At 45.3% G+C, this 13,218-nt stretch overlaps 1 protein-coding gene across 1 annotated transcript in view; it reads left to right on the forward strand.

Annotated features, from left to right (window-relative positions):
- Nucleotides 1-294: 294 nt before the first annotated feature.
- The window catches only part of iqck (IQ motif containing K), a 170,963-nt gene continuing 158,039 nt past the window's right edge, over nt 295-13,218 (forward strand). Inside the window, exons 1-5 of the mRNA XM_084124587.1 lie at nt 295-413; nt 537-615; nt 4,865-4,991; nt 6,780-6,832; nt 6,965-7,042. Coding sequence (XP_083980713.1) covers nt 404-413; nt 537-615; nt 4,865-4,991; nt 6,780-6,832; nt 6,965-7,042 — 347 coding nt within the window. The 5' untranslated portion in view covers nt 295-403. The remainder of the gene's footprint in view (nt 414-536; nt 616-4,864; nt 4,992-6,779; nt 6,833-6,964; nt 7,043-13,218) is intronic.

Raw genomic sequence — 13,218 nt, forward strand, 5'->3', positions numbered from 1 at the left:
TGGTGATCAATTGTGTCAAACGCCTTGTAAAAGTCAAGGAATAAAATGAGTGCATCTGAATTAACAAATATAAGCCTAATATTTGAACTAATATGACGCTTTGCCATAAAACCAGTTTGAGATTCTCCAATTATTTTATTTAAACCACTCTTTAATCTAGTAGCATTTACCTTATTAGACATTCTCTGTGGTGACTTTAAGTGAATGTCGTCACTTCCTCAGTTACCGTCACCATGGTTACGGTAAACAGACACGACAGAACAGTGGGTGGAACCGTTTATATACTGTCTATGGGTGGAACTAAACTAATGTTCATTCACGACGCTGATCCGCATAATTTATAATCTAACAAACAAACAAACAAACAACAAACGGGCTCCTCTTTCGTCTTGTTGTGAAAGCGATGGAGGCAGGTGAGAAAACACTGATTTTTATTTTCTCTCACGAAGTATAAATCATTCGAGCTATTAATATCGCAGTGGTAAATATTGGGAAACAGTTTGTTAAATTAGATGTCTTTTCCCTCTGTTTTGCAGAGGAAGACATGAACGAGTCATCCAGTTTATCAAGCTCTAGTTTCTACCCACTCTTCATCAGATGCTCAGCTCAAACAGAGTAATTCAACTGATACTATTTATTAACAAATCAGGGTTTTCCTGTTCCTGGTTTCCAGGTGGTAAAATCCCGATAATGTATTTTTCGTAGACCATCATATAAGTTAGCCTACTGTGTTTCCCACTGTATTTATGTGGGTGGAGCTCGGTACCTCTCTGGGGTCCGGCGTCATGCCCCCCCGGAAGAAAATGTACATTTTAAAGATAAATTCATTTATCTGGTGCACTTTGAGTCACCCAAATACGCTGTTAAAAATAAAAAATCCACCCGCCAACTGCCCAAACCTATGATATTCTCTGATTTAGATCTGCATCTGATCATCACATTACAATTATTCAAATTCTCAGTGTTAATCATGATAATATGGTAACATATCACACTGAAGTAGGCTGATTTAAAATGAACATTTATTTTAAAAGTTCTTCTTTTGGCAAAATTACATTTCCTTAATAGCCTTAACAGAGGCTTTACTCCCTTCAAATTTAAATTGTCAATGTTTCATTACATCACTGTTGGAAAACACTCTTATCAGATTTTTTTTTTTTTTTACCTTTATAAAGGGCATTTTTCCCCTAATTTTATTAAATGCATACTCCAGTTCAGTTAGAATAATAAGACACTAGGCTGTTACCAAATTAAATTATTTACATTGAAAAATTACAACTGTATTAAATGAGATTATGAGAGTGTAAATATTTTTTGAATAAACAAATAAGGAATGTTGAAAATAATGATACTTTGAAATTAAACCGCCAGTAGGAGGCGGCAAGCGACTGTGTTAATGAGCGAGTTATTGAGTCATTCATTCAAACGATTCGTTCAAACGGCTGATTTATCCAGAATGAGGCAGCTTATGAATGGATCATTGAATCTTTGAGTCAACCGATTCGTTTAAAATGCTGAATCATTCAGTAATGAAACATGGCTGAGTGTCCATGTGAGATGCGCGTGCTCTGTGCTATCAATCCCACTTAACATTACATTAAATGAAATAAAATCAGAATCCTCGCGTTTTCGGTAATTCCCTAGTTATTTTATTTATTTAATATGAAAAATGATTTTAATCAGGGCATTTGTCCGGTTGGGCAAGTACACTTCTCTTTCACGTGTCCCTTCAAAAAAAACACACGTGTCCCGGACAAGCGTTAATGTCGAGCGTTAATGTTTTCCTTTATTGGTTTTCCCTGAGGAGAATTACGTTGTTGAAAACGAAAGTAAAAGAGTGACACACGTTCATTGCGTTTTACCGTGATGAGTGTTCCATTACTTTAATGAACTCATCACCAGTAGCGGTTTTAGGCACGGGCGATCCGGGGAATCGCCCGGGGCGGCATTTTTTGGGGGGGGGGCGGCGCCGCCGGCACGAGCGAAAAAAAAATAATCTGCTCCGCGAAGCGGTTTTCTATTATCTATCATTTCACTGTGTGGTGGGGAATTGGCAAATTTGCGCCCCCTGCAGCTGCAGGCGCCCCTGCTTGCTGAGAAGATGCCGTGCACAGAAGCTGTTTGTTTGAGAAGGGGAAAGGGGAGGGGGCGCGGGCGCGGATGACAGTTCATATAGTTGGGGGGGTCCATATAGTTATCGAAGTCAGTCACACCTCGACTTTCTTCCAAATAACGCACATTTCATTCATAATATTATACAGGCCTCTATATTTCCTGCACATTTTTGTTTTTCTGAATGGTCTGAATGGCTAATAAAAATAGGTAATACAAAACGATTACTTGGTCGGTCACCACCACCAAGGTGAATTGGTTTAGTCTTGACTTCTGGTCGTGACTCGTGAGTGACAGTTGGTATGGGGGGATCAGGGGAAATCTGTTGATTGTCGAGTGCCAAATAAGAGATGGACAAGAAAGGTCAAAGCCATCAGGTGCCCAATTTAGATACGAGCGAAAGATAAAGGTATGCAATGCAACTATGTTTTCTCTGTATGATTACGGTATCCATGATGTCATGAATGAAGGGGCAATATTAATTGGTGGGTATAACTCTTATTTGTTAGCCTTTTTGCTATGATTCTTGCTATGCTTAACAATAAGGTTTTAACTCAAACACGAGATCTACCATAATATTGTTCTTTGCCAGTGGCGGTTCTACATTGAATTACACCCTGGGCGAGACCCCCTTCGAGCGCAACCCCCCCCCCCCCCCCCCCAAATATTTTTTTTCTTACCCCATTGGCAGATCAAGCAAAAACTCAATTTTTATTTATTTCCCCAGAAAACAAAACTTAATATCTTATGTCATTTTACTACTTTAGTAAAATAACGTTATGCATCTTTATTTAAGAAATATTTGATATTTGGACTGGAAACAAGACAAAAATACTAAGTAAGAAAAGCATTTTTGCAGAACTTGAACTTGTGAACCTGAACTTGTAACTGTAACTGTGGCGTTTCCATTAACCGATGTTATGCAACTAAAACGTCCTTTTTTCTCTCGCGATAAGTCATTCCAAAAATCACTGCAACGGACGTTGGTTATAATATCACAGCCACCGCATTAGACATTATTATTATTATTAATGGAAGGAGACGTGGCGTGTTATCCAAGCATTAATGGCAGGGAAAGAACCCCAAACGACACATATAAGGAGATTCTGGGTGTTTCGCCCTCATTTCTGCTCCGAGGATTTGATTGTGGCATTTCTTTGAGATTTAGAATCCAGTATTCCTATAGGCTAATTATTGTTTCTTTTATGAATTTAATAAATAATTCTGTCTCGTATTCTGTCCAAACGATCCATGTAGGCTACTTTTGTGTCCATTCGTTTTTCCTTTTTTAACCCCTAATTGAAAAACGAAAAATGAACGGTTGTTGTCTTTTTAAAACGCAAAGTTGAACACCAACATTTTAATTTGAACTGGCTACACCAACTGCTGTGCAAAAAAGTAAATATCGACGAATTTTCAGATTTTTGTTTATGACTTTTTGCCCCTTTATTAAACATTTAAAATATTCACAAATTAATATGGAAAACATGTCGATTTTACTGGTTTTCTAAGGCCAAATTAGAAACTGGAATTGATGTATTTCCCGCAGTGTTGAATGAGAAGAGCCATTAATATTATTAATAAACTATTGTTTTCTAAGTGTCGGCTAAAATCACATCTCCATCTCTGCTGTTAAGCAGATGCGCTTTTAGAGAGAAATGCACCTTTCATACGGATTGCAGAAGGTATTAGCTTTCGATTCGAATTTGTTCGTTTTAAAGTGGACATTTCAAGCTTTAGCCTACATAGGCTATATTTTGTTTCAGTTCTCACGCTCCAGTTTACGGAGATCATGAAAGTGCGTCTGATTGTTTCTTTTATTTTACAAAAGCACAGCGTTTTCTTGTTATTGTGAGTTTACACAAATAAAAGTAGTTTAGAATAATGTATTATTATTTTCTGTATGACCAGAAATGATAGAGTATTTTAAGTTGTTTCCATTGTTGATAGGAAAATGCAAGTGTTCGCGCCCGCGCCTCCGTGCCATGCAGTGCACGCTCCGCTCAGCTTTGTTCCTTTTTTGCATAAAAGCGTCTTCTAAATATAGCCTATTAAATGTTATAATAAAATAATATAAAATTATTATTATTTGCGTAGCTATAGGCTACATGGACTTCAAACACACCGCGTCGTCTAAGTCAGGTGACTGTAAATGCGCAAAAACTGTTTCCATTGCAGTTTTGCGAAATATTCCTTTTTCGAATTGCCTGAAAAACCACCTCATGAGAGCGTAAAAACTTTTTTGCGATAAATGGGAGTTTTTGCGAAATTGACGTGTTTCCATTAAGCGTATTTTCAATTCGCAATTTCAATTTGCGCAATTTGAAGGGTAATGGAAAGGCGGCTAGTGACTGCCTGTCCGAGTTTTGTCGAAAGCCGGAGGCGGCCGCCTCGTAATTCTCCATGCAGGAAAAACCCTGCATAATATTTATCTGTTTGTTTATTTACAGAGGTCCACACATGAAGTGGATTCAAACCTTTCATCAAAGTAATACATTAATTTTGATGAACTTTTTTGATCCACTTCAAATGTTGACTACTGTATTTGCTTGCTATTTCAACGTAAAAATATCATTACTTGTTTTTCAGTCATTTTATTTCCCATTATTACTATAATGACCCTCTGTTAACTGTGTATAATGCATGTTTGTCTGAGCATATGTTCAGAGCGAGGCAGCTGTGTCCAGGACCCCTCAGGTGTTATTTAGAGGAGTGTGTGTTACCTGTGTATAATGCATGTTTGTCTGAGCAGATGTTCAGAGCGAGGCCAGCTGTGTCCAGGACCCCTCAGGTGTTATTTAGAGGAGCGAGTGTTACCTGTGCTGCTGGCCGGACTGGAGGCTTTGCTCACAGAAGCACAGAAACACCAGTACTTTCAGGTCAGCTTTATCAGCATCAGTCCTGACTCACACACACACTGTCCTATAGGCAATAACTGTATATTTAAAAAAACATATTATTTGAATATGAGTAATGTACTGTACCTGTATTTGTTATTAATTAAATGATTAGTTCACTTCAGAATTAAAATGTCCTGATAATTTACTCAGCCCCACATCATCCAAGATGTTCATGTCTTTCTTTCTTCAGTCGAAAAGAAATTAAGGTTTTTGAGGAAAACTTTCTAGGATTTTTCTCCATATAGGCTAGTGACTTCAATGGGGTTCAACGGGTTGAAGGTCCAGATGTGAGTTTCAGCGCAGCTTCAAAGTCTCGACACGATCCCAGCCGAGGAATAAGAGTCTTATCTAGACAAACCATCGGCCATTTTATAAAAAAAATAAACATTTATATAATTTTTAACCACAAATGCTTGTCTTGCATGTCCACGACTTTACACATTATGTAATCACGTTGAAAGATCATGCGTGTTCCGGTTCATAAATGTAGGGTGATCTCATTCACTCATCCATCTCATTTTCTCCTCCAACTTTGTTTTTGTAAATGCCGTTTGACTCAGTCTTTGCACGTTGGCTTTGTAAACACTAGGTCTGTTCTTCCACCTACGTCATGCTTGACCTTTCAATGTGATTATGTAGTGTGGCACATCACAGAGACGCTCGCAAGACGAGCATTTTTGGTTAAAAAGTATATAAATGTTTATTTTTGTTATAAAATGGCCGATGGTTTGTCTAGATAAGACTCTTATTCCTCGGCTAGGATCGTGTAGAGACTTTGAAGCTGCACTGAAACTCACATTTGGACCTTCAACCCGTTGGACCCCATTGAAGTCACTATATGGAGAAAAATCTTGGCATGTTTCCCTCAAAAACTTTCATTTGTTTTCGACTGAAGAAAGAAAGACATGAACATCTTGAATGATGTGGGGGTGAGTAAATTATCAGGAAATTTTAATTCTGAAGTGAACTACTCCTTTAAATGATCTGACTTCAAAAAACAATAATGAAACAATGAAATAAAACAATTGAATTAAACTGGAAAAAAAAGCATCGCATTGAAGGTGAGAATTTCAGTAAAATAACTGCGATAAAGGTCTTATGCTTCTTAATAAGTCTCGTAATAAAAAAAACAAAAAAAAACTATATAGTACTATCAGTTTCCCTGCCAATGTCCTACGGAGCCCCTAAAGGGACATGGTGAAGACAAAAAATATCAGATGGGAGGAAAAATTATTTGGCAATGCTTTTGCGTTCTCTCGCAAATGTTTTGCCTTCCCTGAGAAACTTTGCATTCACTGTCAAAGAACACAAAAGTTTTTGCGAGGGAACGCACAGTATCTCAGTGGAATGCAAAACATTTGCGATAGACTTATTTTCCCCCTCATCTCATATTTTTTTCCACCACCATGTCCCCTTAGGGGCTCCATAATGTCCCGAGTCGCTGCGATAGGCTCCAGGATCCTCACCATGACCTTACTTAGCGGTTTGGAGAATGGATAGATGAATATTACCAGTGGATGCACATTATTCACAATATTTTTTTGTGATCTGAATAACTCTGCAAGAGATTTCTATGAAGATAAAAGAGTAGCAAAAAAAAAAGGGGGGGTCGCGAAAACAGTTGCACAGTGCTGTCACAATGCTGACCTAGGCAACTGCAAGATATGCCAGGATCCTCCAGTGATCAGCCATAATACAACAATAATATAATCTTGATATATAACATATTTTTCATTATTTTTATTTCACGTTTCATTGTCAATCTAGAGGAAAAAGACGGCGTTTAATGGCTGTGACTTCCTTACTGAATGGCTATACAAGTGAGTGGGACAAATGTGAACCTTTGTGTACTGCCAATATTGTATGGTTATTTTGTTGTGACTTTTATATATACAGTAAAAATGGTTAAGTGTGTTTAAATATTCTATATTTTTTATTCTCTTGTTTATCAGTAAAAACCCTCAATGGACAGAGCGAATGCCTACGAATTTTCACAATATTCCTTTTGTCCAGGACTGGTTTCTTAAACAGTAAGTATATTGCCTAATAAACATACTCTTGCGTACTTGTTGCACATTTCGTTATCGTTACACACTCTCTCTCTCTCTCTCTCTCTCTCTCTCTCTCTCTGGGGGGCGGTGGTGGACAGACAACAAAGTATTTCTACTTCTTTACTGTACAATGTAAATTTTTCAAGTGTCTGTACTTTTTAGTATCCATATTTTAGAGTATTTTTATTTTTGGGAAACTTTTACTTGCATTCCAAAGCATGATATCGTACTTTTACTCAATTATATGTTCCATAAAGACATATTGTTCTTCATTATTTGGAACTAAAGAAATCTCCACCCCCTCTGAGACGCAAGAGTGATGTCTGATTCGTGAACCTGCTGAATCAGTTCACAAACAACATGAACGAATAAATCGTGAATTGGACTGATCCATTTGCAGCTGTTCACGAGTCAGCAAATCACTGATTCAATGAATGATCTGGTCAAAAATGAGCCATAAACAGGGATATGGTCAGTACTGACTATTTTAAATGAAATCATAATTAGGTCATTAATGTCAGTTATTTGTGAATAACGTCTCGGTTACGTATGTAACCCTCGTTCCGGACGGAGACGTTACGTCAGTGACGACAAATGGGGTTTCGCTTAGAAAGCCTCTCACCTTCGAGTATACAAAATGAGCCAATGGCAAGAAAATGCCATGGGTCTGCGGAATTTGCATAGCGTAAGTCCGCCCCACGTCGTGGGTATATAAGGAAGTACGCTGGCAACATGCAGTTATGTTTCTTCGCTGAGGAGCTGAGACTGAACTCGAGCGTTCCAGCGTTCCAGCAGAAGTGGCAGGAAGACGTAACACTACGAGTTACGTCAGTGACGACGAATGGGGTTCCCAGTCTAATCACGCCACCTCGGCTGTCTTCCAGTGCCCTGCGTAAGTCTGAGCTCCCTGTCGTGAGACTGGCACGGACGAAGGACTCCTACTTAACACAGGAATACCAAGGTACACTGGGAAGCATATCTCAGTGGAAATATGCAATCATGCCCAGCCCGAAGGGGGGGCAAGCGAAGACACCTGAGCAGAATCTAGTACTGGCTGGATGAAGCGAGTACATGAGAAGAAACTGGCTCCACTCGGAGATTGTAGAATCTCGCAATTGTGTTAGGTGTCGCCCAGCCTACAGCTCTGCAGATGTCTGTTAGCGAGGCGCCATGACCTTGCTGCTGGTATGCCAAAGCAATGGCGTCCACTATCCAGTGAGACAACCTTTACTTGGAGAGAGCCTTTCCCTTCAGCTTCCCACCATAACAGACAAAGAGCTGGTCTGAGGTCCTGAAACACTGTGTTCTGTCTACGTAAGCACGGAGGGCGCGTACTGGACAGAGCAGTGCCAAGGCTGGGTCTGCCTCCTCCGAGGGCAGCGCTTGCAGGTTCACCACCTAGTCTCGAAAGGGAGTGGTGGGAACCTTGGGCACATCCAGGCCGGGGTCTCAGGATCACGTGAGAGTTAGCCGGCCCGAATTACAGGCACGCTTCGTCAACCGAAAATGCCGGTCCCCTACCCTCTTGATGGAGGCCAATGCAACCAGAAGCGCTGTCTTAATTGACAGGAACTTAAGTTCCACTGATTGCAAAGGCTCAAAGGAAGCACTCTGCAGGGCAGTTAAAACCACTGAGAGGTCCCAAGAGGGAACGAGAGGAGGGCGAGGAAGATTCAGTCTCCTCGCTCCTCTCAGGAACCTGATGATCAGGTCGTGCCTTCCCAGAGACTTACCTTCAACTGCATCGTGATGTGTGGCAATGGCGGCAACATACACTTTCAAGGTGGAGGGAGACAGCCTTCGCTCCAACCCTTCTTGCAGGAAGGAAAGCACGACACTGATCGGGCATTTCGTGGGGTCTTGTTGTTTAGAAGAACACCAGTTGACGAAGAGGTTCCACTTCAACGCATAGGCGTGTCTCGTGGACGATGCTCTAGCGGAAGTGATGGTAGCCACCACCGCTGGTGGTAGGGTACTCAAACCTGCCTCGTCCCGTCCAGGAGGCACACGTGGAGGTTCCAAAGATCGGGACGAGGGTGCCATAGGGTGCCCCGTCCCTGAGAAAGCAGGTCCTTCCTCAGAGGGATTGGCCAGGGAGGTGCTGTCGTGAGGAGTACTAGTTCTGGGAACCAGGTGCAGTTGTGCCAATACGGGGCAACCAAAATGACCTGCTCTTCGTCCTCCCTGATCTTGCGCAAAGTCTGCGCAAGAAGGCTCACTGGGGGAAACGCATACTTGCGGAGGACCCGCGGCCAGCTGTGCGCCAGTGCATCCGTGCCGAGCATGCCCTCGGTCAGGGAATAAAACAGGTTGCAATGGGACGAGTCGTAGGAGGCAAACAGATCTATCTGTGCGTCCCCGAACTGATCCCAAATCAGCTGAACCGTCTGGGGATGGAGTATCCATTCTCCAGGGAGAGGCCGAAGCCGAGACAGCTCGTCGGCCGCACGGTTCAGGTCTCCCGGGATATAAATGGCTCGAAGCGACCTCAGATGCTTCTGACTCCATATGAGGAGGTGGCGGGCGAGTTGCGACATACGGCGGACCACCCTGTCGGTTGATGTACGCTACTGTCGCGGTATTGTCTGATCGGACTAGTACGTGCTGAACACTGAGCAACGCCCAGAAGCGGTGCAGGGTGAGACGTACAGCCAGCAACTTGAGGCAATTGACATGCCAAAGGTGCTGGGGTCCTGTCCAGGAGCCCGCGGCAGCATGACCATTGCACATGGCGCCCCAGCCCGTGGTGGAGGCATCTGTTGACACAACAACATGCCTGGAAACTCGTTCTAAGGGTACCCCGAAGAAAGCTGAGGTTCGACCACGGGGTGAAGGTCTGACGGCAGGCCGGAGTCACTGGGACTCGGAGTGTGCCGTGTTGCCATGCCCACCTCGGGACTCGATCGCGAAGCCAAAGCTGAGGCGGTCTCATATGAATCAATCCGAGCGGCGTTACTGCGGCTGTGGATGCCATATGCCCCAGGAGCCTCTGAAATAGTTTCAGTGGAACCGCACTCTTGCCCTCAAATTGACGAAGGCAAGTCAGCAGTGACTGCTCGTAAGCTGCGCGCACATGGCGACCGAGTTGATTTCCATACCGAGAAAAGAGATCCTCTGCACGGGGCAGAGTTTGCTCTTCTCCCAGTTGACCCGAAGGCCCAGACGAGCTAGGTGCCGGAGCACTAGGTCCCTGTGTTCGCAAACCTGGTCTCGAGAGTGAGCTAGGATCAGCCAGTCGTCGAGATAGTTTAGGATGCGAACCCCGTGTTCCTGTAGAGGAACAAGGGCTGCCTCGACGATCTTCGTGAAGATGCGAGGAGACAGGGCTAGCCCGAAAGGGAGAACCGCGTACTGGTATGCCTGCCCCTCGAAAGCAAACCGTAGGAACGGTCTGTGTTGAGGAAGAATGGAGACATGGAAGTAGGCGTCCTTTAGGTCGATTGCTGCAAACCAATCCTGCGGCCGCACGCATTCGAAAATGCGTTTGGCCATGAGCATCTTGAACGGCATCCTGTGAAGGGAGCGGTTCAAGACGCGCAGGTCCAGGATCGGTCGTAACCCACCGGATTTCTTCGGTACAATGAAGTAGGGGCTGTAGAAGCCGGACTTCATTTCGGCTGGAGGGACAGTCTCGATCGCACCCTTCGCCAGTAGGGTGGCGACCTCCGCTCTCATGACAGGGGCATTGCCACCGACCATAGTGAAGCGGACTTCCCTGAAGCGGGGAGGAGACCGCGCAAACTGAATCGCGTAGCTGAGCCTGATGGTTCTCGCGACCCAGCGGGACAGCCTGGGAAGCTCTAGCCAGGCTCCCAGAAACTGTACCAGCGGGGTCACGCGAATCACAGACGTACCCTCGCTGGTGCAGCGAGGCGGAATGACCGGCGTGGGTGGCAAAGCGGCCCGGTGCGGGGGCACGGTCATTAGCCGCGTCCTGCCAGAGGAGGCCAGGGAAGGACCAGCGTTCCACGGGGGCGTGCTCTGGCAGGGGTCTGGCGACAGAGCGTAAGCGGCACGCACTGTCATCCACAGCCTCTTGGGGCTCGGAGAAAGGGGCATCCGTTCTTGAAATGAGATTCTCCCCCGGCCCTCCACCGGGGGAAGGAGTGACCCTGCTACCAGCTCCTGAGAAGAACTGAGCCCTAACTCCAAGCTGCCCGTCTCGAGAGTGCTGCTTAGCCCGGCGTTTGGCCAGCTAAGGGGCGGAGACGGACGGTGCCGCCCTCCTGCAATCCTCTCCTGCTCGTGGCCAGTGAAGGCTCGAGGGGAGGGGCCGCAGGGAGGCGGCCTCGGTGGGAAGCAGACTAAGGAGACTGCACGGACGGATGACCGTTGGTGCAGAAGGCCTCAGTCTGCTTCTGGAGGGTCGAAGACTGTAGGGTACAGTCCTCAACCACACCGCCGAGGAGCCCAGCCTGGGACATGGGGGAGCTGAGAAAATGAATTCTCAGACCCCCTCACATCAACCGGCCCAGGGATCACGCAGGTACCGATGTCGCCCGTAGAGCGAGGTCAGTAGTGTGCATGGCGGATCGACCAGCCCGGACATGGGAGGCATAGCGTCCCTGCGTGGGGGCATGGTCGAGTTTCTGCGTTCTGTCAGTGTTGGCCAGGGAAGGACCAGCGTTCCACGCGGCCTGGTCTGACAGAACTCCCGAGTCAGCACTGCCTCGAAGGCGAAGGCGACACACAGTACTGCATGCCTGTGCCACGATAGTGACAGAGAACATACAGCCCATGATCGCCACGCGATCGAGTGCAGCGAAGGTGGAGGACGCCCGCGGGCCGCGATAAGTCACGAGGACTCTCGCGAGCCGGAGGCGTCCTGATGCACGTCCGGGAGAAAGGCACTGGGAGCGAGTGCTGTAGAGCAACACGTGCCCAGGAACCAATTGTAAGCCTACAGCGCTCGGGGGGAGGGCGGCGCCACTCCAACCGATGCTTTCAGCTGCCCAGGAAAGCATGGCCATCAGCTCTGGATCTGACTCGACTAACGCTGACACACCCGAGGGAGGCAACGCAGTCGAATCCTCATTTCCAGAGGAATCAAGCCCACCTTGTGATGCTGTGAGTGACATGACACCATCTGCTGGAGCCTCGAATGAAAACACTGGGTCCCCTAGAAGAACCAGGCACACACGGAAGCCCCACGGTTTGCGATGTGGAGGGGGGCGTGGCCCGAGGAAAGTTTGTTGGTATTATGCCACACCGTAACCCTCAGATCACCCTGGCCACCAGCCAAAGTATCCCCTCTCGAGGAAGAGATAGATTTGGGTGTGGCAGAGGGGACTCTACCCACACGGAGATCATTGAGTCTCGATCTATAACATCGCGATGGTCATGTTCCCGCAATGAAAACATGACTCATCCACGAGCGCTGCCGAGCGTGATTAAGCCCGACACGCGAAACAGCGGGCACATCCACATCCAGTAAATACACGGGCGAGCCGTCTTGAAAAAGACGTGCCGTGTGCAGCTCTTTTAGAGAGAGGAAAAAGCTGAGCAGAGTGCTGAAGCGCCCAGGGAGAAACACACACACTGTCGGCAAATCACTGCATAGATCAGCAGCAGGCAATGCGATCTCGCTGGAACGCGCCGTCACACCAACACACTGAAGAGCCGCTCGTCTCGTAGAGTAAAGATGATTCAGAATGGCTTGTAGGAGTAAAGAGAGCTCTCGGCTCCGAAGCGAAAACATATCTGCATGTTGCCAGCTTACTTCCTTATATACCCACGACGTGGGGCGGACTTACGCTATGCAAATTCCGTAGACCCATGGCATTTTCTTGCCATTGGCTCATTTTGTATACTCGAAGGTGAGAGGCTTTCTAAGCGAAACCCCATTCGTTGTCACTGACGTAACTCGTAGTGACCACGAAAGGGAACTAAATCTGCTGTAAAAGGGCAAGCGGAAATACTTAAATGTGGACATTGTTGTTGAACACAAATGAATGTCCATGCATCTTCCCCGCTGTTGTAGCAGTTTCAAATGATATAAACTAGTGGTTTCATAGCGTTCCTCTTAAAATATGAATGCATTTTGCCCCATGTGAGATCCAAGAGATCACTATATATTGTATTATTTGCACACTAAAATTATCAGTAACTTAAATAGCTGTTTTAGTATATTAAAGTTTCATGTCTTAATAGTGTAT

This window comes from Abramis brama (genome assembly GCF_963993115.1).
Source record: "Abramis brama genome assembly, chromosome: 9".
Taxonomy (NCBI): Eukaryota; Metazoa; Chordata; class Actinopteri; order Cypriniformes; family Leuciscidae; genus Abramis; species Abramis brama.